This window comes from Microcebus murinus, chromosome 17, assembly GCF_040939455.1.
Source record: "Microcebus murinus isolate Inina chromosome 17, M.murinus_Inina_mat1.0, whole genome shotgun sequence".
Lineage (NCBI taxonomy): Eukaryota > Metazoa > Chordata > Mammalia > Primates > Cheirogaleidae > Microcebus > Microcebus murinus.
In genome coordinates, this window is record NC_134120.1 from 54445250 (window position 1) to 54471774 (window position 26525).

General features: G+C 49.6%; 1 protein-coding gene across 8 annotated transcripts in view; it reads left to right on the forward strand.

The window, feature by feature from the left end:
* The first annotated feature begins 480 nt into the window (after positions 1-480).
* Positions 481-26525, forward strand: part of MTCL1 (microtubule crosslinking factor 1) — a 132295-nt gene continuing 106250 nt past the window's right edge. For 6 of the 8 annotated variants that reach the window (XM_075993674.1, XM_075993676.1, XM_012746143.3 and 3 more), the window contains exons 1-3: positions 481-1919; positions 9814-10038; positions 11477-11635. In XM_075993674.1, coding sequence (XP_075849789.1) covers positions 861-1919; positions 9814-10038; positions 11477-11635 — 1443 coding nt within the window. In that variant the 5' untranslated portion in view covers positions 481-860. The remainder of the gene's footprint in view (positions 1920-9813; positions 10039-11476; positions 11636-26525) is intronic. The other 2 variants (XM_012746141.3, XM_075993677.1) reach the window with 1 other exon arrangement.

The following is a 26525-nucleotide window of genomic DNA, read 5'->3' on the forward strand; positions in this document are numbered from 1 at the left end:
GCGCCGGGGACCAGCCGGGGCTGCGGCGACAGCCCCAGTCCTTGGGGAGGGAAGCGAGGGGCCTGTGGGGGCGTCGGTCAGCCAAAGGAGAGCTGGCACCCCACGGAGCACGCCGCAGAGCGCCACCCACACCTCCCGGGCCTCAGTCTCCCCCAAGTGGCCGGTGCCTGCCCCTTCTCCCCACTCCCCCTGCGCGTCTTCCCTCCCTCCCTCCTTGGCAGTGTCTCCAGAGCTTCCATCGCCAACGAAGGGCCCAGGGCTGCCGGGCCGCGCGGACGCAGCCAGAGCCCGTGCCCCCGGGCGCTCAGGCCACGCCCTCCTGGCCCTCCCCGCGCTCCCGCCCCCCTCCCTGCGCGGTCCCCGCCCGGCGCCGGCTGGCGGGAGGCGGGGCATGCGCACGGGGCGGCGGGCTCCGGGCGCGGGGCGGCGGGGGAGCGCGCGAGCCGTTTCTCTCCGCCGGGAGCGGCGGGGGCGGGCGCCGGCCGGAGCGGGCGAGCGGTGGGCGGGGAGCTGGGAGCAGGGCGCGGGAGCCGGGCGCGCGCCGCTAGCGCTGCCGCGGGACGAGTGACCGGGAATCTGGAGCGCCGCGTCCAGGGGATGCGAGCGGCCGGCAGCCGCCGCGCTGTTGTGCCCGGAGAGCTCAGGCTGGGGTGATCTCAGCCAGGGAGAGCGTGGCGGCGGCGGCGAGCCCCACGGGAATCCTCAAGGCCGGGGTGCGGGGAGGGGGGACTGCGAGAGCGCGGGGCGAAGACCGGGCGGGGCTGGGGGACAGTGATGAGCGAGCGCGCGGAGAGGCTGCACGCCGCCGCCGCCCGGAGCATCTGCCGCCCGAGCTGCTGCTGGCGGCCCCGGCCCCGGCCATGGAGACACTGAACGGTCCCGCGGGCGGCGGCGCCCCGGACGCTAAGCCGCAGCCGCCGGGCCAGCACCACCGCCACCACCACCTCCACCCGCAGGCTGAGAGGCGGCGGCTGCACCGCGCACCCTCGCCCGCCAGACCCTTCCTCAAGGACCTGCACGGGCGGCCCGCCGCGCCCGGTCCGGCCCCTGCCGGCCCCTCCTCCGGCCGAGCCCCGGCGCCCGCCGCACCGCGTTCGCCCAACCTCGCGGGCAAGGCGCCGCCCTCGCCGGGGCCCCTGGCGGCGTCCGGCCGCCTCTCCCGGCGTAGTGGCGGCGTCCCCGGCGCGAAGGACAAGCCACCGCCGGGTGCCGGGGCCAGGGCGGCGGGCGGCGCCAAGGCTGCCTTGGGAACCAGAAGGGTGGCGCGCGCGGCGCCCGCCGAGCCGCTGCCCCGGGCGGGGAAGTCTCCCGGGGCCGAGCCGCCGCCCGCCGCTGCCAAGGGCCGCAAAGCCAAGCGCGGTTCCGGGGCGACCCCCGCCCGCACCATCGGCGCCGCGACGCCAGCCGCCCGGATCCCCGCCGTGACCCTCGCTGTGACCTCGGCGGCCGGCTCCCCGGCCCGAGGCTCGCGCATCAACCACACGGACAGCAGCTCCGACCTCTCCGACTGCCCCTCTGAGCCTCTGTCCGACGAGCAGCGTCTGCTTCCAGCCGCCAGCAGCGACGCCGAGTCCGGCACGGGCTCCAGCGACAGAGAACCCCCGCGAGGCGCGCCCACGCCGAGCCCCGCAGCCCGGGGGGCGCCGCCCGGCAGCCCCGAGCCGCCAGCGCTCCTCGCCGTGCCCCCAGCCGCCGGCGCCTGTCTCGGCGGCCGGAGCAGCCCGGGCGGGGTTTCCGCGGGGTCCCCAGGGCCGGGCGCAGCGGAGGATGCCCGGGGCCGCGGGCCGCCCGAGCGACCGGCTCCCGGGACGCCCAAGGAGCCCAGCCCGGGCGAGCAGCCGCGGCTCGTGCCGGCGGTGGAGGAAGAGGAGCTGCTGCGGGAGATGGAGGAGCTGCGCTCGGAGAACGACTATCTCAAGGTGAGCCGCGCAGGCAGCTGCTGTCCGGAAGGCGCCGGGAGGGTCTGCTGTGGCCCGGCCGCCAGCGCCGCCTCTGGGGCCTGGCGTGCCCTCCCCCTCTGCCCCGCTGCCTGCCCGCACTCCCGGGCATTGGAACTTAAGCCAGAACTTCTGGGAGGGCAGCGAGACCTGTGGTCCGGCCCGTTCTGGCCCGCGTGGCGTCTCTGTACAGAAAGTGCTCTCCTGGCCGCAGCCTTTTACTCTCGCTAACCTGTTGGGGGAGAGGTGCTCTTGTGTCGTTTTGGAGACGTCAGTCGACTCTTCTGTCCCCCGCTCAGGACAGGCCCAGCCTCGCCTGTGCGAGCGCGCGGTCCCTCGCCGGGGAGCTCTGGCCCCGCCACGTGCGCGGTGTCTGTCCAGGAAACGCCGCGGGCGGCCGGTGTGCGGGCGGCACCTGCAGTTACCCGAGAGCTAGGGGCTCTCCGTGTCCTCAGGGCTTCGACGGCACGGCGGGCGGGGCGCCGTTGGCGGCGATAAGCCTTAAGTTCAGGGGTCCTGAGTGTGGCCTGGGTTGAGGAACAGCAGTGACCCGCGCGGGCCGGTCTTTTGTGAGCGTCGGGAGCGCTGCTCCAGTGTCCCAGAGGCCCGCCGGCGTGTCTGAGGAGTCGCAGCCTCTGCCGCACTGTGTCCCGGTCTTCCCGGGCGCGGCCTGCCAGCAGTGGCCTCTTAGTCTGGTCGGCACTGGGGTGCTTAATCCGACTCGGTCTTTCTCCGAGGAGGGAGCTGGCCCTGCAGTACAGGGGGGCTAGACAATGCTGGGGGAGGGGCCAAGACAGTCCGGAGACTTGAGAAGAAAAAGAAAGGGGGATCGTATTGAGGGCAACTGTTTTATTTATCATAATCCTCAGGTTAGTAACTCCAGTGATATCAGTCCATTCTTATAGCTGTTAAGATCTTAATCTATATCCTCCCAGACCAGTGGGCCGGCCCTGCTTTATCAGTGGGTTTTGTGATTTGAGCTGTTTTCTCAGCAAATGATGAACCTACCCAATTGAAGCCATGAAAAGTCCAGTGGGACCAGGGATTTGCTTTTTAAGGTGAATGGCGGTGAAGCGTGCAGTTCAAACTGGAACCACAGCACATCAGCTGCCAGGTAGTCCTAAAACCTAAACCTCTTACCAGGAGCTGCTCCAACCAACTGAGCCCAGGAGTTATTTTAACTTGCGCAAAGAGGTAGCAGTGAGGCACAGAAAGAGAAGTGATAAAAGAGCCGATTGGGGCTGGAGTGAGATGTTTGACATAGTACGTGTGCTTTTGTCTCCTACTCTTATGTAACAGACAGCAGAAGGAATTCAAAGGTGTAGAAGAGAAAGGGTAGCTGTGCTGTATGAGGCTCCATCACGACAGCAGCACTTCTGAAAGTCCTGGAGGAATGTGTCGCTCCCTGTGGGGGAGACAGATCATCTTATTTGATTTTTGTGGCCTCAGTGTTTAGCATAATCTCTGACCTAAGGTGTTTCTGATTGAGTGGTGTTTATCCAAATGACTGCTGTGCAACAGAAAATTGAGTTTCTTTAAAGAAAAGATGTTTCTCATTACATCTTAGATCTAAGCGAGGCAGTCCCTCACCATTTCAGAGTTCATTCTTGGCTGACTGGTCATCTGCTTTATCTTTTCACATTGTTAGATTCTCAGGGAGTGAAATAGGTGTCTGACCCTGGAGTCCGATCTAGTGTATTTGACATTTCAGTGATTCTTCACAGCATAGGATGTTATTGTTGTGATAGTTTCCCAGACACATGCTGAGAACCAAAAACATACATGACTTGCCCGAGGTTGCACAGCTAATTTTATTTTCCCTGCCCTTCTATTTTCCCTGCCCTCAGAGCCTCTGCCCCTTTCCCTGCGCCAGGCAGTGCCCGTTTCCAGCCAGGCTGCTTGCTCAGAGCACACTGCTTCAGACTTGTTTTATTAGCTCAAAACATTCCCAGTGTTCAGTTTTCCTAGGGGACCTCTGTTTTCTTTTTAGGTGAAAGGGCCATAATGAACACCTCTCCACTAGCCTGTGTGCGAATGGTCATATGAGTCCCACTGGCAATGTTTAATTTGTGGGAAATGTTCAGTTGCCATTTCCTGCGGGGAAAGTGACCCCTCTATCTGTTTACTATGCCTGAGTTCACCCCCCAGCCCTTCCTCTGACAGCAGGAGAGAGCAGGGCCTGGAGGAGGTCTGAAGGAGGCTAGCAAACCAGACAATTGCATGTGTGTGTGAGAGGTCCATGCTTGGTCACTTGAAAGCTTAAATTACAGCAGTTCAATATGGGACAGAAACACAGGCATCCTAGTGGACTCTTCGAGCTTGCTCAATTGTGCAAATTGGGCTTGGAGCGTCAGTGACCCCATGGGGCAGAGGCAGTAGTCAGGCTTTTGCACTTGCTGTTTAGAGTATGCACATTATAAATCAAAACTTGTCATTGCTGTTGTTCAGGGGTACTTTTCTAAGATGGTAGATAAAAGTACATCCTTGACCTGCTACTTTCTTAAGGGATGCCACACAGAACTCTCACAATTAGATACAGCATCTCTCTATTCCAATATTCTCTCTTCTAACAAGAAGAGACTCAGCCCAGAAATTTTACTTGGATGTATTCTGGAAGATTATGACCACATAAAGTATGACCACGTTCTTTCCCAAGTAAGTGCTGTCAACATTGCTATTATAAGACTGTCACAGTTTCTGAGCTAGAATGACCAAAGCCTGATTGAACAGAAAAATAAGACCAGCAAAACCATAGGAGGATGTCTTATCGATCAGGAATTTTAGTGGGCTTCTCTTAGTTTTTAGCCAGACTACTATATTTTTTGAAATTGCAAATGTCAACAGAGAAGTGCAAGCATTCCTTCGTGCCATGTGGAGCGAATTCGGCCATCCCTGAGTCTGCCTTCTGTTCCTTCTCCACCTTCAGCAGGGGGCACCAGCATGACTAGGTGAAAAATGTAAAATGACTCCATCCCTGTCATTGGCTTTTGCATGAAAACACAGATAGAAAAGCACTCGTTTGTCCTTTGACCTCTGATGAATGCAAAGATATTTGGAAGTATTGAGGAGTTAAGGTGAATGGTTGAGTTTAGTTATCCAAAGGCCTTCACTTCTTTCCCAAATGAAACCCAGGCACGTTTCTTAATGCTGAGGACTTCAGCATGCTGGTGTGTCTCTTTCCTGCCCGGTGTCCGGGGCTGTGTTTTGTTCGAGTGCTCTGAGACAATCAGACAAGCTGGAGTGCTCATCGTCAACATATTAATTATGTCTTCTGTTTCCGTAGGCTTTTCAGAAGGATTTAATCATTTTGAGTTTATTGGCCTATTTTGAAAAATGCTTTTTGCATTCACACCCCACTTTTCCCTTGCCCCCAAATACTGTCCTGTTCTATGCTGATCTCTTGCAGGGCGGATGAACATTGGGGTAGGAAGGGTAGTTTCTTTTTGTTCTACTTTTTCATTTATTTCATAAAAATTATTTTTGGTTAAAAGAAAACAAGTCAGGCCAGGCATGGTGGCTCATGCCTGTAATCCTAGCACTCTGGGAGGCCAAGGCAGGCGGATGGCTCAAGGTCAGGAGTTCGAAACCAGCCTGAGCAAGACCCTGTCTCTACTATAAATAGAAATAAAATTAATTGGCCAACTAATATATATACAAAAATTAGCCGGGCATGGTGGCACATGCCTGTAGTCCCAGCTACTCGGGAGGCTGAGGCAGCAGGATCACTTGAGCCCAGGATATTGAGGTTGCTGTGAGCTAGACTGATGCCATGGCACTCACTCTAGCCTAGGCAACAAAGTGAGACTCTGTCTCAAAAAAAAAAAAAGAAAAGAAAACAAGTCATTGCTAGCTACACGGGCAGATAAAATTGGCTTCCTGGAGAGGAATGATTTGCTAAGGGAGATATTGGGGTTTGGTTTTATAGGCTGCAGTGACTACTGGCTGATCCAACCTTACCATCCTCTCTCACTGGAGGTAGATTTTGAGTTTCAAGCTCTGACCTGGTTTGTTATGTTTGCTGCCCTGGAGGGGGACATGGCAAGGTGCGTGTCAGCAGTTCTCAGCAGCTGAAGTGTTTCAGCTCCTCTGCCGCCACCTCCATCTTTTTCTTTTGGAAGGGTTTTGGATAGTAGTCCCTATTCTTCCCTGACTTTGCTTTCCACAGCCATTCTTTATTCTGCCAGTGAATAACAGCTATAATAGTCTTGGGTGGCAAGCTGATGCAGAGGAAGGCTACCAGCCCATCAGCTGCTGGCCGAACTGTCCCTTGGTAAACAATGGGAGCAGCTCCTGCGCCTCCTTAGCTCCAGCTGGGACTCTAGAACACTGCCATTGTCCGGAGGGAAATGAGGTGGATTATTCCTGTATTACCAAAGACAATCGTTTCTGTCGGCAACTGCCAGAAGATGGAATTACTGTAGCAGTAGCCAGATGACTGCTGCTATGGTCCAAATTGGGTCTATTTGTAGAGGAGTTAGTAAAATAGAAATAGTTATTGATTTCAGGTTGTTTAAAAAGAGATTTAGATTTGAATACAGTGATTAGTATGATCAAGAGTTTTCATTACTTATACTAAGAAACCGTGGATTCGAGTTTTATCATAAATTTGTGGATAAAACTATTCTTTAGAGGTTTTCATTGAAACATTTAATCTTGGTTTACTCTAGTGTATACATGGTACCTCATTATTCCTCTAATTATATATATATAAAACTTATATAAAATTTATATATAACATATACATATAATAAGGCTTTATTTGCCATCTGTAAGAAAGGGGACTATTTGGACAGCTTCACACTACTTCAAGATTTCATTTTATATAAAAAATTAATTTGAAAAGGATATCTAATTAAAACTAGATAAACTTTTCAGTGAGGTAATGATCTAACATTTAAGTGTTCTACAGATCTGATGTTAATTCAGTACAATACTATTGATTAAGGACAGTTTTTTTGTTATTTATTTCTGTATATAAACAGACGACAGCAATTTTCCACTTGTAATTACAATCTTTAAATGATACCTGCCAGAAACATTGTATGTTCTGCGCGATTTGGTTTTCTTAAGCATTTAAGTAGCACCCTTCTTTAAGGTTCAGCAGTATACTGTTTTCTAAATTGGAGCATGCTGTCAGAAAATTAATGTAATGTCAGTTTGAAAATCACTATCCATCACCACCCTAATTCGGACGATCAGTTTTGGCCTTTTGAATGGTTCCTGCCAGCGTACATGGTCTATACTTTGCTTCTCTTGTAACTTCTTTTTACTGAACTGAAAATTGCCTTTTTTCCAGGCACTATGGAAAGAGTTGAAACACTGGTCTTGGTCCTGTCTCCACAATAGACTAGTTGTGGGAAGCCATTTAAACTTCTAGAATCTCAGTTTCCTCATTTAAAAGATGAGGGTACTGACACCTCACAGTGCAGTATTTTCCTGAGACCAATTGCCCTGGATATGCCTGTACGTTGACAGCTGTCAAGCTCTAAATGTTAGGCTGCTTTTATTGGTTTACGTGAATGGGGGCTTTTAAAAGTACAGTTGAAGTTCTGTTATTATTTCATTTGCCTAGGTTGTAGCAAAGAATTTGTAGTATTTACTGGAAAGAGTATGTGCTTGGAAGCAGACAGTCCAGGGTTTACAGTCTGGCTTCAGTTTACTAGATACGAGGTTTTGCACACGTGTGATCGGCTTCTGTTTGGTTTCCTGGTCTATAAAATGGGGGTAATACGTTCCTGACAGGGTTATTGTAGGGTTAGTAATGAGGGTAGAGTGCTTAATGAAGGTTGTTTTCTGTTCTATAAATTTACTAAAATATGAGTTATAAAAACATTGATTTAAATACATGCAATTCTGGTCTCTCCCTAATTTTCTTTTCAGTGCTACTAATGTTGGTTATTATTTATGCCAGAAGTATTAGCTGTTTACATCTGGCCTGCTCAGTGACGTGGAGGTGTGGGTGCGTCTAGCCCTTAAACAGTTTTTGTGGCCTGTAATGGTTGTTTACATATCTACATAACCATGTAGCATTTAATATTAGGGTGGGTGAGGGCCTTCCTGTTGCAAAGTCTGAAAACTAGAGAACATTTTTATACCTGGAAGCTGTATCTTACATTTTTTTTTTTGAGACAGAGTCTTGCTCTGTCACCCCAGATAGAGCACAATGGCATCATCATAGCTCACTGCAACCTCCTCTACTCCTGGGCTCAAGTGATTTTCCTGCCTCAGCCTCCTGAGCAGCTGTATCATAGTTTTAAAACTTTTGTTTGACTTACAGATAATTCCAGGCATTAATGACTTTTGCTTTTATAGACAAGCTTTCTAGAAGGAGAAGCAATCACAAACAATTCTTTTTCTGAACAGAATGGCCAAAGTCACTGTATATTTTTATGTGCAAGTGTACATATATATGTATTGATTTAGCAGATTTATTATGATTATTTCTTGTACTGAACTATGATTTGTTAATTACCCAGTGAAAAATTACCTTTTAACTGTGCTCAGAAATAAGCATTGAGATGAGGCTCTTGCTCAAAGTCTGATCCATTAGATTCATAGATGGGATGTGAGTGAAACTTGACTTTGGTTTTTGAAGATTCAGGACTAGCTTTCTATTCATGATGAAAAGAGTTTTACAGTTTGTCATCTGCGGTTGGCCTCCTCTAGCATGAGTTGGGGGGGCACAGCTCCTGCACAGCGCTGTCACAGCCCGGTGGGGGATCGGCGTCAGTACCACCCCCTCTTTGGGAAGGTTAGCAGGCGCCTTCCGAAAAGAGCTGTGTTCTCTGTCCCCGGAAGAGCCCAAACTGCGCATTCCGTTCACGTGTGTTCCACCGACCGGCTTCGGTGCTCACTCCAGTAACTCCCAGCAGTCCCAGCAGATTTTCCTGCCAGGAGTAAGGTTTACGGGGAGTGATCTCCATGAAGGGAAAAAGAAATGAAATTTGGATATATTTCACAACATTTTCAATGTTAAGATTTATCCTATAGGACATTTTGTATTTTTAATGATGCTTTCATCATCAGTATAGAAACGTGGGGGGATTATGGGATGGAGAAGCAGGGAGCCCCACGTGTCTGTACTTAGGTCCTACGCAGCTGCCCCCCACACCGAGGGACGGAGGCAGGGAGTAGGGTGCTGGGGCCCGAGAGAAGAGAGTGGGCGCACCCAGGTGAGCACAGCGCTGGCTGATGAGTGGCCGTGGATCAGGAGGGGCAGGGCGCCCAGGGGTGGCTCCTTGGGCTCCCTGTGCCCGGTGCCGTCATGTGGACGCAGAGGAGAATGGAGGTGTGGGAAGTAATGGACAGAGGAATGGGAAAAAACAGACCGAATGTGTATTTGAAAAATGGAAAATGTTACATTTTTAGACAGAGTCACTTAGTCAGTGCTGAGATTTGCGTTGTGGAGCAGAATTTTAGGGATGTTTGCAGGTATGTTCTAATTCCAGGGCAATTAACAGTTATTGTTCCACTAAAGTTTATGTTCCTCAAAGGCCGAGTCTGTCTGGAATGTGGCTTAGAGATACAGGGTTAGGTCAATTTTTGGTCTGAATCTAAAGTTTAGTTCTCTGCAGACTGATTTCATTTTGATTATGTAAGGAAATATTGGGAGTGGAAAAAGTTCCTAGAGGCCGCGGTGAATAATCCGGGCTGGTTTTTAGTTTCTGGGTCCCTAAGATTTGAACAGCATTCAGTGATACTATCTCACGTGCGAATGCCTAGAGGCCCTCTGCCGTGTCCCACGGGTGTGGCCATGAGCTGATGGTGAGCGTGTGGGTATTTAGTGTTGAGTATTGAGGAGCAGGGGTGGAGGGGAGAGACACCGTCCTTTTTTGACGTACTTGGCTCACACACCTGCTCTGTTTGGTTTGCATAGGATGAGTTAGACGAACTCCGCGCTGAAATGGAAGAAATGAGAGACAGTTACTTAGAGGAAGATGTTTACCAGCTGCAGGAACTTCGGCGAGAACTGGACCGTTCTAACAAAAACTGCCGAATCCTGCAGTACCGTCTCCGGAAAGCAGAGCAGAAAAGCCTGAAAGTGGCCGAGACAGGGCAGGTGGACGGCGAGCTCATCCGGAGCCTGGAGCAGGACTTGAAGGTGAGCGAGCAGGGCTGGCGGTGTGCTCGTGGCTGCCGTGCACTGGGTCGCCCATCTGAACGTGTGACCTGAGACCCCACCTGCACGTTGTCCTGGGGTTCTTTCCCTGCTTGCGTCTGTGCCAACAGAGTTCAGCATAAACAGTCTGGTTTACTTTATGGCTTATAGAGTATGCATTGTTGTATGACTTTGGCCAAAGTTTTAAATCTGTCATAATATGAACATAAAGAATCATAGTAATGGATCTGTGGTAAACAAGAATTAATATTTGCCAATTAATCTGACAATTACATAGATTGTGCAGGAACTCCAAAAGATCTGAACTTTTTTAAAAAAAAAATCTATTGACTATCAATTTAGTTAAAAGCCACTCTTAAAAGTTGACCATATCACTTAACATTTTTATTGTTACTTAGGTTGCAGAAAACCTGAAAACCTAAAATTCCCATAACCCAAGTGAGGCTTGTGTAGGGGTGATTTAACTGAAGGATAAATAGGATCATAACTATTTGTCTGAAGTGTCTTTGAGAATGACTGGCAGAATGGGAATGAATAAAGAAATCCTAGACTTTATACAACATTTGCTCCCTCCATGGGCAGCAAAGCTTCTCATATGACCCGATTATCAAATCATTTACCTAGAATTATGCATAATGTCCTCTTTATTATGAGTATACTTGTCAGAGCTTATCTAGCCCTTTGGCATGGTAACAGGAAAATAAACTTTGTAATTCCACCAAAGATATAAACCACTAAGAAAAATGTCATCCAGTGTGATACAGGGTGATTGATATTTCTCTTACAAAGTCTTTTTCCTCATTTGCTTTTAAGAAAGTAGAAATGTTTAACTGCTTAGAACATTCAGAGCCACAGCAGACAATTTAAAACTTGAGTACATTGAACATCTGCTGCGCACAGAATTATTTTATTTATTTTTTCAGCAGGCAGGTTCAGAATTACCTTAGGGAATAGAAATGTTTATTTGTCTGTTATTGTTATTTTTAATTCCTCACTTAAAGCATATGAACTGGGCAGAATTGGCATTCCTGATGCCATTTCATGAAGGCATAGTACTATCCAGAGTGGTCTTTTCTTTACAAAAAAATTATTTATTAAGCTAGTCAAATGTAGCAGTGGGACGTTGTATACCAACTTTAGTGACACTGACGTTAGTAAGTTATGATAATCCACTACTGTTGGACCAGCCAGAGTGGCCTTTTAATCCAAATGCAAGTTATTTTCTCCCTCATACTGTTGATTCCATGTTTTAAACTAATACCCTCCTCCTTTAAAAATAGGTCTGTTAAATATTACCAGGGTCTTTGCTATTCGGTATAACATCATATTACTTAATGACTTTGGCTCTGATGCTGTCCGAGTGCACCTGTAGCACATAAAAAGCTCACATCCTGACAGTTATCTCTGTGGGTCACTGCAGGTGGCCAAAGACGTGTCTGTCAGGTTGCACCATGAACTCGAGACGGTGGAGGAGAAGCGCACTAAAGCTGAGGATGAGAATGAAACTCTGCGACAGCAGATGATCGAAGTGGAAATATCCAAGCAGGCGCTCCAGAACGAGCTGGAGAGACTGAAGGAGGTAACCCAGCGATCCGGCATCTCCCTCTGGTTTCACTGTTAGACACTGGGGGCTCCGGGTGTCTCATTCTTACCGTGGGGAAAAGCAGGGTTGGCAAACCATGGCCTGTTCGTTTGTCTCAGGAGCTAGGGGTGGTTTTTCAAGCATGGTAAACAAACATGTAAACACACAAAACCCCCCAAAAGCAAAGAAGACTATGAAATGAATATTGTGTGTTGCTTGCAAACCCTACAATATTTACTCTCTGGCCCTGTACAGAGAAGGCTGGTTGAGCCCTTGTCTAAAGCTATTTTTTGCAATTTCTGCTTAGATGAGCTGATGATTAATTCCTTTGATGTTTCCAAGTGGGGCCTGTAATTACTAGAATACAGAGTTAAGCAGGAGCTTTTTTCTCAAGGTCTTCTCTAGTGAGCTAGGAAGTGTGTTGTGGTTATCTATCAAAGCTGTGTGAACACATTATGTATGTATGCTATTTGTATATATTATGTAGCCAATATGATTTAACTATAGGCATTTTTTTAATTTTAGGGAGCGATTGTTCTAGCAAAGTGGTCTAGAAAATGAATTTGTACTTTGTTCATTAGTACACTGCAGTGCAAATCCTGTTTCATTGTTGACTTCCATTATGAGATTAAAGCTAAGTATTTTCTTGGAAAATATCTTGCATAGTGATGAAATTACAAACCACTGGCGAAGGCTTTGAGATGTGGTTGATGCTGGCTGACGCTTGGCTCAGGCCCTGCGCCAGGCCTGGGGTGGATCTGTGCACGTGTAGCACACACCCTGCTCTCCAGGTGCCTGTAGTTCATTCTGGCCCAGGGACAGCAAAACAGACTCACTGCAGCAAAGTAGCAGGTGCTGTCCTCTCTGGGCCTCCCCTCACCTGCTCACAGCTCCGCTGGCCTCCCAGGTGCTCACACCTGCGGCTCGCTCCCGCCATCCTTTTCAGGTCTTTGCTGAGATTGACTCGGCCCTCCTCCCTTTGGCACTCGATGGAAGTTGTCCCTGTCTCCACCCTGGCATGTCTGTCCTCCTTCCCACCTGACATATTGTGTATTTTGGGAAATTACTGATATATCGTCACCACTTATCTGACAATGTTACGTGTTTTCTTTCTCTGTCATTCATCCACCCCCTCTGGAATGTGAGTCCATGGGACAGGGAGACGGGTTTGGGGATGGGGTTTTGTCTATCCCGTCCACTTTAGGGCCTCTGTGCCTGGAACAGGGCTGGCACACGCCAGGTGAGGGGTGAGTGAAGGGCTCACCCCCAAGCTCAGGGCATGGAGCTGTGGGGGTGCACGGGCTCTGCAGAGGAAGAGGTCAGCTTCTGAGGGCTTGCTTTTTCATTGAGTGACCCTTGTCCTTAACCTCCATTTGCATTTGGCCCATGATGGAAGAATTTGTCCTCTGATTGAGGATCTCTTGTCTGTTCTTACAGTTGCTAGTGCTATACTCCCCCTTTTCCTGTGGTCTAAGTCTGCTGGAAGGTGTAGTGGTTTCCTTTCTCAGGGTTTCCAGTTGAGCCTGACCTTGTGGGTATAGAAGACAATTTACAGTTGACCCTTGAATAACACAGGGCTTAGGGGCACTCACCCCTGTCGGTAGAAAACCCGAGTATAGCCGGGTGCTGTGGCGCTTGCCTGTAGTTCCAGCTACTTGGGGGGCTGAGGCGGAAGGATCACTTGAGGCCAGGAGTTCATGACCAGCCTGGGCAATACAGCAAGACCCCACCTCTTAAAAAATAGAAAAAGAGAGGAAAGAACATCCACATGTAAGTTTTGACTCTCCTAAAACTCAACTACCAATAGCCTGCTGCTGACTGGAAGCCTTACTGATAACGTAATAGTGGATTAACACATATGTTGCATGTTTTATGTATTTAATATTATATACTATATTCTTATAATAAATAAAATGTCATTAAGAAAATCATAAGGAAGAGAAAATATATTTATATTCATTAAGTGGAAGTGGATCATCGTAAAGGTCTTCATCCTGGTCGTGTTCGTGTTGAGCAGGCTGAGGAGGAGGGAGAGGAGGGTTGGACTTGCTGTCTCAGGGGTGGCAGAGGTAGAAGAAAATGCAGTTCAAATCCACATTGTTCAAGGGTCAACCGTAGACGTGTATCTTACAAAGTTTTATATGTGTATATGTTTGTGTGTAAATATATAAATATACATATAAAATGTATACACACATATTTTTTGTGCAAGCGAAGATTCTTTTGCATACATCTAAATGGATTTGTATAGGACGTGGCATCTGTTTGGAGGAAGCGGTGGCTGCCGTTGCTCTGGACCAGGGGTCCTCAAACTTTTTAAACAGGGGGCCAGTTCACTGTCCCTCAGACCGTTGGAGGCCGTTGGAGAGTGCAGCACATTCCACACATGTGCACTGTGGGCCCGGGGCTAGTTGGTTGCTAAGCAGGACAGGCAGCAGCAGCAAAGACACCCGGCAGGCCGGATAAATGTCCTCGGCGGGCCGTAGTTTGAGGACCCCTGCTCTGGACATTGACATTGCCTTACCCTGAGGCCAGGGTCTTCCCGGTCAGGGCGGGTGAGAGGACAGAAGGCGGAGGGATCAGCGCCTCCCTTTGTGGGCTAGAATTCCTCAGAGGAACTGCTCGGTTGGAATGAAATAGGTGTTGTACTTCCAGAGTCCCAGACTGTGGGGCTGCATGTTTACACTGAAATTCTAAAATGAATGGTGAAACTGACGGGAGTCAGGAGGGTCGCATGCTGGCAGGCTATACTGGAAGCAACAAGGGATGGAGACTGCACAGTTCAAAGGTGGTACAGGGGATATTTACTGGAAATGTTGTTCTTTTTACAAAAGCCAGAACAGATACGTGTGAGTTTTGCTGTAGTGTGAGGATGGTGATTTGTCTATCTTGCCATGCTCTTTGTTGTTCAGCACTGACGCTGTGTAAATGGGCGCGTGCATCCTGAAAGAGGCAAGGCGGCTCATGCGTTGTGTGAGTCCGGATAACAGGAGTCGCTCCAGATGTGCACGTTCCCCCTCGGCCTAGGAGGACAGGGAACACAGTGTCTCTGTGGCTCTGCAGCTGCCTTCTCTTTTACGCTCCTGTTTTCAGCTGCTTGGTGGAGTCTCCAACGTGAGTTTTTCCTGCCACTTCAGACTCTGTGTCCAGAGCAAACTCATCACCCCTTACCCCAGCTTGCAGCTTCTTCTGTCTTTCCTGTGTATGTAAAGGTACCACTGTCCTGTCGTCGCTGTGGCTAGTGATGGCAGTTGTCTTTAACTCTCTTGCTCCCCATCTGCCATTGCTTGCTACACGCCGTAGGTTCTGCTCTCTGGCAGAAGAGGGCCGGCAATGTGGGCTGACCGTGTGCATCGAAGGTTTGTGCTATTTCCATTCCTCCCTTTTCTGTTCTCTCCTCTAATTCAGAGTGTGTCACTCTCTGCTTAAACAAACAGGCTTGCCTTGGCCCCTGTTTGTTTAACTCTTCAGGGGACACAGAACTGTTCCCATGTGACCCATCCCCACCTTCCTGCTGGGTTTTCCACCCTGTGTTTATAAGCTCTGGAGTGAAATGGTGGAGCAGTTGGGAGGATGACCAGGGACCATGTTCCCTGGTCCTCTGTGAACTGCTAGAGGTGTGTCTTGGAAAAGTCACTTTCTCCCTTGATAAAGAGGGCTGACCTGTCTAGAATTGTCCCTCAGGCTAGCCCGCTTACTTGCTTAGCTTCCTGTGCCTGTTCACTCTATAGTCACTGCCCCCAGTACCACACACCCCTACACGTGTGCAAAGCTCAATCAATTTTTGCATTTTTTTTTTTTTTGGTATATTTCTTCTAGTCCTCAACTCTGTCTATAGTGGAATCTCTCAAAGGTTGAGAATGGTTAACCTTAGCTTAGTTCCCACTTCTTAAAGATTGTCCAAATACTTTCACTGAAGAATATTTCATTCTACCCTAATTTTTCTGAGTATCTATTACATGCCAGACACAAATAATAACCAGACAAGTTAGCCAGCACCTGCGTGGGACAGAGATGTGTTAGGGATCACTCTGCACCCCCCTCTGCACCCACACCGAATACAAGCATCTTAGAAAGCTTCAACGCCAGTCAACTCCTATCTTTCATATTATTTAGTATCATTTTGGTATCATCCTTTAAAAATCATTTCCCCCCAGTTGACTAATTTAACAGTTAGTGCTTATTTAGAGTAATTTACAGGTTGGCCAGTTTGTTTACTCACCATTGCTTCTCGTGTATTACTCCTTCTCGTTTCTTTTGTAAAGACAATTACTGTTTTATTCATCCATTAAGGTTTTCATTTCAATGAATTTATCTTTCATTTCTAGAATTTTAAAAAATTTGCTTGTTCTTTTTCCTGGAATTTTCTTCTTTCTTTATCATGTCTATTTCTTTTTTTACGGTCTTTAAACATTGTGAAGTTACGGTCTCTTTCAGGCTGTTGTGTTGTGTCGAGTTGTTGGCGCGACCAGTCCTTCCGTTTGATATGCCGCCGCTCGCTTGCCCCGGGGGGCTTAGTCGTGGCCCATCTTAGTGGGCGTCCCTGAGGTGCTGCGAGGCCCTGCCGGCGAGATGTTTACCTCGCCTTCCCCGAGGCCTCAGGCCCACTGTCCACTGGTTTGTGGCTGTCCGGCCAGCAGCCTGCACGTGCACAGGCCTACGTTTTACACGAGGAGGGTGTGAATCGGAGCCTTCTTGTGGTCCTGGCTGTGAGGACCTGTTTCTGGGTCTGGTGACTTCACCGTTCCCCACCCTCAGCCCCTAACACGTATCCTTGTGTTAACGCTCGGCAATCCCTTGTTCATTTCCGACACTGGGAAATTTTCCTTTTTTGTTTTTTTATTGGCAGGTTCAGCTGTATGTGACTTTCTGTTTGTTATCATTTATGTAGCATTTCTAGCTATTTGGGAAGGGGGCCCCTGGTGCTCAGTGTGCCGTGCTGCCAGGACTGGACGTGACCCTTTGGGGTTCGGTGGAGGCTCCCTGGTGGCAGCACTGGAGCCCCATTGGCAGGCGCAGTTGTCGCCCAGTCCACGTGGCCGCCCTCTGTCCTGCCTCTCTCTGCCTGCTGCTGCCCGTCGCCCACGGCCCCATGGTTGCTGCTGTGCCGCTGCTGTCTGCGCACTGTCTTCTCTCGGCACCTTTCTGCTTTTCTCTCAACCTACTGAGTGAGGACATTCTCTGTGTCATTACGTTCAAACTGTCAGATGGCCAGAGTCTGGAAACACAGGTGCACAAACGTGATCGATGGTCTCCTGCTATTATGCTACAGTGCGATAAAATAACATTATCTGTTTCCAGACGATATGGTCCCCCTTGTAAGCGTCTTTGGGCAGAGTTCTCATGTCAGGGGACCTCCTGGGACACTAACCAGGCAGTAGGTGGCTACCTTGGGGTTAGGGCCTCACCCCTGGCCCGGCCAACAGTGAACTGCAGGGCCAGCAGGCCACGTGGTGTGCAGGCAGCATTCCGTGTGCTAACTTAGCACGCCTTCCAAGGAATAGAGCAGCCCCTGGTTTCATTTCCTAGCCATGATTTTGAGGGGTGGGGTGGGAAGAGTGGGACGAGGAAAGAAATCTAGTGCCCTGAACGATACCCCAGCTATATGGCCTGCTAGGCTAATAATGAGGTAAATGGGATGGAGCAGGGGGAAGAATCGGGCTGCCAGGTTGAGCCCTTCCACAAGCATGGAGACTCGAGAGGAGTCGGCGTGTGTGCGTGCGTGCATGCGCACACACATATACAGCGTCTGGGGCCTGGCAGGAAACCACCTTCTTTGCTGCTGCTCCTCTGGGCCCTTGTGTGTCCTTTGTCCAGGCCGGGAGGGCAGGTGTGCGGCTGGACAAGAGCTGGGTCGAGCCAGGGAACCTGAACCAGGTGTGAAATGCTGAGTTCAGAGGCTGTGGAGGGTCGGGCACAGGGCAGCAGACGCAGACAGATTTGGCATAAACATTGTTGATGCTTCCACTGTAAACGGAACAGTTTTGGTGGCTGGGAAGAAGGGAGGTGTGTGCGCAGTTAAACCCCCATAAATAGCACTAGTAGCTGCTTCACAGTGCCGCCGAGGAGGGGCAAGAGCGCATCGCGGGCTGCTCTGGCCACGCGGGACCTGTTCCCTTGGAGCTGGTTCTCATCAAAATCAAGACAGAATCGCAGTAAGTACTTTCAAGAGGCTAGTAAGAGTCCCACAGCCCTCTCCCCAGCATGCCCGGGCTCTCTGCAGCCTGGGGCTGGCTGTCCTGGCCTTGCCTGGCCGTGCAGGGTGCAGGTGGGTTAATTTGCTTCCTCACCTGGGTCAATGCCGAGGGAGGTCGGGCTTGCCCAGGTTCAACGCCTGAAACGCTTCAGTTTCTCAGGGTATGCTATTTCAGTTCTCTTGTCAAAGGAATATGTCACTGCCGCTTTATGTGACTATTATGTCGGAAAAAAAGAAAACGGAGGTGAGGAGGAGAGGGCGAAGGAGTGAGCACAGTCCCTGAGTGTGCGAGTCACCAGCGGCTTCTGCTGCAAGGCCAGACCGGCATCGGGACCTCGGTGCACCAGCAGGGTCCGGGAGGTGCTGCGGCCTCCTCAAGCCACCGAGGTGGAGGCCAAGGTGTGGGTGGGCTGTGTGCCGCCTGCAGCTGGGAAGGTGAGGGGTGCAGCGGGGCTCTCCCCAGTCCCCCACCCTTCCTCTGTCCTTTCCTCCAGACCTTGGCACTAGCGGCCACCTTCTTTGTTTGTAGACCTGGAAGGAAGCAGCTGGTGACTGGAGTCAGAACTCCAGGTAAGCGCTCTGGAGCCAGCTTGAGCGCAGTGTCCCTCCAGGGAGCTGCAGGTGTCTGATGCATGGGGACCCGAGAGCCACTGGCAGCCCCTGGTGCCCGGCTTGGGTGGGTGGGCGGGCCAGGAAGAGCACCTGTATCTTTTCTTGGCCCAGTACTGCTTCTCTACAAAATTAATTTCTACTTTTTAAAGTATTTATTAAGCTGCTTCTTTGATCTCTACTGAGAATATTACAGGAAGGAGGAGGGGGTAGGCTTTATTAATACCTTGAAGGGTAGGTGGGGCTTCCAGCCTGCCCTGCCACCTGCCCAGGCCCTGCCCCTGCCTGTCCGGCCCCCAGGGGGGTCCTTCTTTCCCCAGGGCTCTTCCCCGAGTCCCATGTCTACCTGTTCATATCCTGCCCATTCTTTAAGATTCTCCTGAAGTGCCACCTCCTCACTGAAGCCTTCCAAACAAACGTTTTCATATGCTTAAACCAGGACATGGTTATCGTGAGAAACTTAAAAGATAAAATTGTAGAGGGAGAAATTTCCCATAATTCTAACAATCCAGAGATGCGTCTGATTTTTCACATGAAATTGGAAACACACCATATTCCTTTGTGCGGGGGAAATACGGAGAGGAGCCAAATGTGATTTCGCAGATCACATGGTTTGTTGCCACATGAGAGATTGTTTTTCCCTTTTGGTTCACACCAGGGAAGGGAGAACAGCAAGGGACGAGGCCATCAGCCACTTGGTGAGCGAGCCCGAGACTGTGCACGCCAAGCTGCTCCATTAGGGCAGGAGCCGGGCTTGTGCAAGGTGAAGTCTCGAGAGAGACCTGGCAGGCAGGTCCCTGATGCCAGAGGGCGGTGCTGGGGGCCAGCGAGGCTTGGGAGCTGAGCTCTGAGGCTGACAAGGTGTGGCCTTGTCACAGCACAGGTTCTGGGCCCACAGTGCAGCCCAGGTTCTCCAAGTATCTTTCAAACTCAGAGGCTCACGTGTGTTTTGAAGTCGGGTGGTTGAGGTCAGAGGCTCACGTGTGGGGTCTGAGGAGGGAGGGGCATTCACTGCAAGTTCTTGTCACAGCAAAAGGTATGTCACTAATGTAGCAAGCTACCTGAGTGTTTGGAATCATTGCAAAGCTCTGAAACATACATATTTGTTAATATGATGTTTTACATTTTCTTTCTTTCTTTTTTTTTTTTGAGACAGAGTCTCGCTTTGTTGTCCAGGCTAGAGTGAGTGCCTTGGCGTCAGCCTAGCTCACAGCAACCTCAAACTCCTGGGCTCAAGCAATCCTCCTGCCTCAGCCTCCCGAGTAGGTGGGACTACATGCATGCGCCACCATGCCCGGCTAATTTTCTATATATATTAGTTGGTCAATTAATTTCTTTCTATTTATGGTAGAGATGGGGTCTCGCTCTTGTTCTGGCTGGTTTCAAACTCCTGACCTTGAGTAATCTGCCCGCCTCGGCCTCTCAGAGTGCTAGGATTACAGGCGTGAGCCACCACGCCCGGCCTTACATCTTCAATTAAACTTTTTGTTTCTGGATGTTTGAGGTTCACGTGCCATTGTAAGAAGTAATGCAGAAATCCCTGTGCCCTGTGCCCAATTTCTCCCAGTGTTAACACCTTGAAAACACTAGCGCAGTATCATGAGCAGGGTGCTGACTTGGACTTGGTCCAGATACAGAGCGTTTTTGTCACCACCCGACCCCTCTTGTTACCCTCCCATGGCCATGGCCGGCTCCCTCCTACCAGCCCCATCCCTTGCCCCTGGCAACTGTTACCCTGTTCTTTCCTTCCACGATTTGTCAGTTTCAAGAATGTTCCATACTTGGATTGATGTAGTATGTGACCTTTGGGCATTGGCTTTTTTCACTTAGCATCATTTTCTGGTGCTAAATAAAAGTTGTAGGAGGCCATGGTTTGGACAGTGCTCCTGCCCTGGGCGCAGCAGGCGGCGGGAAGTCAAATGGGGTCATTTGCACTGAAGCTCCATGCCCCAGACCAAAACTGAGGGAGGGAGAACGGCCCGACTTCCCGAAGGAGCCAGTTTCAGTGGGCATGATAATGAGGCTCTCTGCTTTAATCCTTGCAAGAAATAACAACAACCCAAGTATCGTGGTGCTAACTAATCGGTTAGTTCTCTGTTCTGTCTCCCTGTTCCTGCCTTTCAAGAGAAAGTGCCTTTGAAATGACCAATCTGCTTTTTGTTCATGGTTTTTTTTGCCTTTTTCATTCCTTCTCTGTCTGTAAAACCAACCTCTTCTGCTCAGCTCCTAGCAGCACCTATTATGTTTTAGGGAAGGAAATGTTGCCCGATTCTAGAATTACAAATAAAGCCAATTGAGACCTTTAAATTTGTTGTCATTTTGTCCTTTGACACTGGAGATTCACCCAGGCTGCTGTCTGTATCCTTAGTTGTTCCTTTTATTGCTGAGTAGTGTTCCGTGCTACGGTGTACCATAGTTTATTTAACCGTGCACTTGCTGAAGGACATCTGTGCTGTTTCCATTTTGGGGCTGTGTGACATAATGAATTCATGTTTGGTCTCTCTCCCCACCCCCTCTCCTGCACACCTTCCTAATACCCTTGGAGTCTCGGAAGTGCCAAGCGTCTTTTTGTCTGTTAGTGAGACCTGGTGGGGGATGGTCTTGCGTGCTCTCAGGATGGGGCTGTTTGCCAGAGGAGCCAACCTGTGACTAGAGGTGGGAACTTCAGCCACACCCCCTTGCTGGGGACTGCGGAGCAGAGGCGGCAGGAGGGTTGCGTTGACCACCAGTGGCCTGTGATGTGTAATCGTGCCTGTGTAGTGAAGCCTCCGAAAAAACCAAACCCACCTGAGGACAGGGTTCCAGGTTGCTGAAGGCCGGAGGTGCTGGGAGGGTGGCCTGCCCCTCGGAGGCGTGGAAGCTCCGAGCCCCTTCCCACAGTCTTTGCCCCACACGTCTCTCTGTCTGGTTGTTGCGGAGTTGTGTCCTTTCATGATAAATGGGTGAATATAAGTAAAGTGCTTCCTTGAGTTCTCTGAGCCATCCCAGCAAATGACCAAACCAGGGGCAGGGGGGTCGGCGTGGTTGTGGGAACCTCTGATTTGTACCAAGTTGGACAGAAGTCGTGGGTAACCTGGGGCCCACCTCTTGCAGTGAGCATCTGAAGGGGGGCAGCCATGTGGGACTGCGTTCGTGGCCCCTGGGATCTGATGCTGTCTCTGAGCAGATAGTGTCAGAACTGCATTGATTATAGGACACCCAGCTGGCGTTGGAGAATTGCTCAGTATGAGAATACCCCACACATTTGGTCGCGGAAGTGCTCTGTGTTGAACACGAGTAGAGAAAGAGAGAAAAACAATTTGTTTTTCTTATCTCACAGGCTATTGAAAATAAAGTTACTGTGAACGTTTGTGTGCAAGTTTTTATGGGATATAAGGTCTCATTTATCTGGGATAAATGCCCAAGAATACAGTTCCTGGGTCGTATAGTAGTTGCATATTTGTTTTTTTTAAGAAAATGACAAACTGTCTTCCAGAGTGGCTGTACCGTTTAACATCGCCACCAGTGATACATGAGTGCTCCAGTGTTTCTGCATCCTCACCAGCATTTGGTGTTGTCATTTTTAAATTTTAGCCATATCTTATTGTAGCTTTAATTTGCATTTCCTAGTGGCTAATGATGTTGGACTTCTTTCATGTGGTAATTGTCATCTGTAAATTCCTTTTTGGTAAAATAGCTCTTTCCCATATCTTTTGCCCATTTTCTAATTGGATTGCTTGTTTATTGTATTGTTATTTCTTTAACTGTGAGTTTTGAGAAGTCTTTGTATATTTTAGATACTAGTCCTTTGTCAGATACATGGTTTGCAAATGTTTTCTCCTACTCTGTAGCTTATCTTTTCATCCTTTTAACAGGATTTTCTCAGGGCAAAAGTTTTTAGTTTTGATGAAGTCCAATTTATGAATATTTCCTTTTACAGTATCAATTTTAAGAGCTCTTTGCCTAACTCTTGATTCTGAATATATTCTCCTTTGTTTTTCCTAAAAGTTTTATTATTTTACATTTTACATTTAAATCCAGGATCCATTTTGAGTTAATTTTTGTACAAGGTGTGAAACTTAAGTCAAGGTGCATATTTTTGCCTATGGATGTCCAGTTGCTCCAGCACCATTTGTTGCTACCTTTCTTCCAGAGAATTACTTGTGCACCTTTGTCAAAAATGAGCTGGACATGTGTGTGAGCCTGTTTCCACTGATCTCTGCCGATACTACCCAGCCTTGATTACTTAGCTGTGTAAGTCTTGAAAGTGCTTTCTTGGTATGGTGTCTGTGGCATTTTGGACTTTGCCTAATAGTATGTGTATACGCATCTACACATCCCTGCCCTTATCACGAACGCAGTACGTATTTGTTGCACGGGTGAAGGCTTTATCATCTTTATTTTCATTTGAGAAAGAGCCAAAACATTATTTAAAAAATCTTTTGCTGAGGAATTTCTGATTCTGTAAATGATTGCCTTAGGGCAGTTAATCTAAACCAGTAATTCCACTCTAGGCCAAGTTTTTTGACAATGGCTATGAGTCATAAAATCTCAGTGTTTGGTTAGTGATAAGCAAAGCTGCTTCTGTTAATCAACTTCCTGCACATCAATTAGCCAGGCTCATCACAGGGTCATGCGGTGCCGGCGTGTCCCCTGTGAGCCAGCAGCCCCTCCTCTCTCCTTGTCTCCCGTGGGACCCACCCGTGGTGCTGTGGTGCCAGGTGCTTCTCACGGCAGGCTGTGGCACCCTTTGGGACACACATCAGAAGCAACGGTGCCGTGTGAGCCACCACTTGGTTTGCAAACTCCCCTCAGAGCCAGCTATTTCTCCCCTTCTCCAACACCCAAGAAAGGGTGCCGGGACTGTCTGATAACATGGAGGGCAGCACCTCACCATGTTGCCTGCCGGCACGTGAGCACTGAGATGGAACTTCTGATTTTTAATGAAACAGACACTGTGTTCTGGTTGCTTATCTTCAGAATAATTAAAATACAGACAGCACCTATTTCTGAATAATTTAGGCTTCACTAGGCTGTTAGCTGCATCAAGTTTGTAGCATTGTTAGTCTATGGAAATAAATACTTCTCACGATTTACCTTTGATTCCTGGGGGTCTTTTGAATTTTTGTGCTGTAAATCATGCTATTGATGTAATACGATTTAGGTCACTTGCATCCTCGGGTACAGAATCTAGAGTCAGAAAAGCAGACATGCTTAGAAAATACTCCATGGGATTATCTGTTTCCGGGTGCGCTGTCTCGGTACTTCCCTGACTCCAGTGAGTGTCACATTCATCGAGTGGCGTGATTATGAGCTGAATAAGCAGTTTTGTTGGCTTTTTCCCCCGGCAATCAAAAGTTATTGAGCACTGAAAGAGACCGTGTTACATCCGTATTTACGTAAGGAAACAGAATGTCCCACTGTTGGGCAGTCCACCCAGCAGCGCTTGGGTCTCTGGCCCGAGGAGGAGCCTCAGAGGGAGGAGAGACCCTCGCCCTCCCGGCCGTTGGCTCCTGGTTTATTTGCACTGGTGGTTAATTCTTCTACTGAAAGGATGTCAGTGTGGGAAGGTTGGGTTCTCACTTGTTCCCTCATCGCCGCAGCGCTTGCTCGTGAGCGCAGCGATTTGAGGCGAGGGCACGCAGGAGGTGCGGACGCGTGTGACCCGCAGCGGCTGGCGCTGGGCACGCGCTCTTCCCCCGTGGGTGCTCGCTCGGCTGCCCGGGCATGGCGGGGGTTATTTATTGAGCACACATCGTGTTTATTATTTACTGCTCCACACTTGGGGCTGACCCTGGGCGCTGTTTTCCTATCATGCTTGGCTTCATCTCTTCTGGCGGAAGGAGTGAGAAAGTGACAGCACAGTTTGGGGGCCCTCGGGGCGGGGCGCAGGGTGTGGGGTGGGGGCACAGGGTGTCACCCGTGGGACTGGCAGAGGACCTGGGGGGGGATGCGAGGAGGCTCACGGTGTTTGGTCACCTGTGTTTATTCACAGGGATTAGCAACAATTGTTATCTCCTCAAATGTGAGATGTAAAATCATTGCTGAAAAATTCTCTGTATGTTAGTTTTGCAAATCATAGGAAACATTAAAATTTAAAGATGAGATAATTTTATGCAACAAGTGCCATCTGTTTTGGTCTAACGTGTGTGTTTAGCATCCTCCTAGTGACCGAGGGTCTCAAACATTCCCAGTAGAGGAGGGTGGAGGAATGTTCCCGAGAGTGAACTAGCTGGCTGCGAGGATGGAGGGCGTGGCCCAGCCAGTCTTTTACTTCGCAACTTTGGAGTAACATTGCGGGTTTCCTGTTTGTTTCTAAGGGTTCTTGTGTGTAGGAATTTTGGGTTGGATTTGGATTTATTGTCTTTATTTTCCCTTGGGAAAGTGCCATAGCATTATTCTGGATTTATTTATAAACAAGGTAACTCGTGGGTCACCTCAGTACATAGGCCCGTATGTCACCTGGCCGTGTGGGAACATCACCTGTGGTGGTTGCTGGAGGCATCACGTGTGAGTGATCTGTGCAGAGCAGCCTTTCTCTGTCGGCGTTTTGGGCTGGATGATTCTTAGTTATGGGGCTGCCCTGTCATCACAGGGTGTTTAACAGCACGCTTAGCCTCCGCACACCAGATGCCAGCAGCAACCTCACCCCCCAATTTGTGACAATCAAAAATGTCTCTAGACATTGCCCATTGTCCAGGGGGCGGGGGAGTCCCTGCCCCTTGAGAGCTGCTGGCTGAGAGACCAGCACGTACAGAAGCTGAGCAGGAGACGGCTCCCTCCAGCTCCCCTGGCGCTTTGAAGGGAAGAGCTGTAGTTCGGCCCACGTGAGCACGCGGTGTAGTCGATACGCCCTGGCCGTTGGCACAGTGTCAGGTTCTGCGCTCTTGAAAGATTCGTGTGACCTGATTGTGAGGTGGCTGTGCAGGGGTTGTTGTAGCACCTTGGGAACTCTCGTCTCCGTGCTTGCTCTGTCTGGGTGCACATGCCACCCCCGAGTCACCCCGCTCTGAAGGGTGGGCTGCCCTGCGTTTTCTAACTCAGCGAAGAGATGGGTCGAAGGTGGTACTGCGTGTTCACCTCTGCTTTCGACCTCTTGCAAAACACCCTTAAAGGCAGCCTTTAAAATGATTATGTAGCCGTTTAGATCCTTCTCTGCCAGAGGATTAGAGAGCAGAGGTACTGGGAGCAGGTTTTGACAAGTTGCCTTCTGTACCTCTGCTTCTGTTGAGGCAGTGAAAGGGAGTACCCGGTGCCTGCCGGGGACCAGCCCCCTGGCTCAGTCCCGCTGCCCAAGCCACACCCCGGCGATTACATCAGGTCCCGGCTGGGGTGGGGCGTCCTGGTATCTGTGGCTTTTCTACCTTCCCTGGTGACTTCAGGTCAGCAGCGGTGTGTCTGCGGCATTTCCCTAATTGTAGCTAAATATTCTCACCCAGGAGAAGTGAGGGGAGTTGGTCAGATTAATGAAGCATAAAAATAAGAGTTTTTCAAAGTGGTGTTTTGTGAAGATGAGGCTTTGGAGTGACTTGTTTAGACAAGTGACCTCTTTCCATCAAAGCTAAATATATCTTTACCCTAGTGAGTTAGTAAATTCACAGTCACGAGTTTTATATTGCTGTGACTACAGAAGTTGCAGAGGAAAATAACTATATGGCTTCCTGTCCATTAATTATGGTTTTCCTAAAACAAAGCTGAAGCCAGATTCTAGTATAGGCATGCAGGTGGCCTTTGTCTAGACTAACTTGCCACTGGTCGGTTCGACTCCATTCCTCTCTGCCGCCTTAGGTTTGTTTCCTCCCGTCCTTTTCCTCTTGTGCTCACCTCACGAGCACATCTTGTAGCTGCTGTGGAAGGTGGGCTGGGTCTGTGTGGCTCGTCCGCCCAGGCTGCTGGCCAGGCCACACGGCTCGTAAGTGGCAGGCAGGCCCTTGCTCCAGGGTGTAACGTTGTAGGGGCAGAGCAAATACTTTGATTTTTTTAAACTAAAATGCCTTTCCTTTTCCTGATGAGAAATGGAGAAATCCAGGGGTATTTGTGTGAAATGTATAAATGTGCCCTACTGTTATACAGTAAGGCTGTGTGTGTGCAAAATAGAGACAC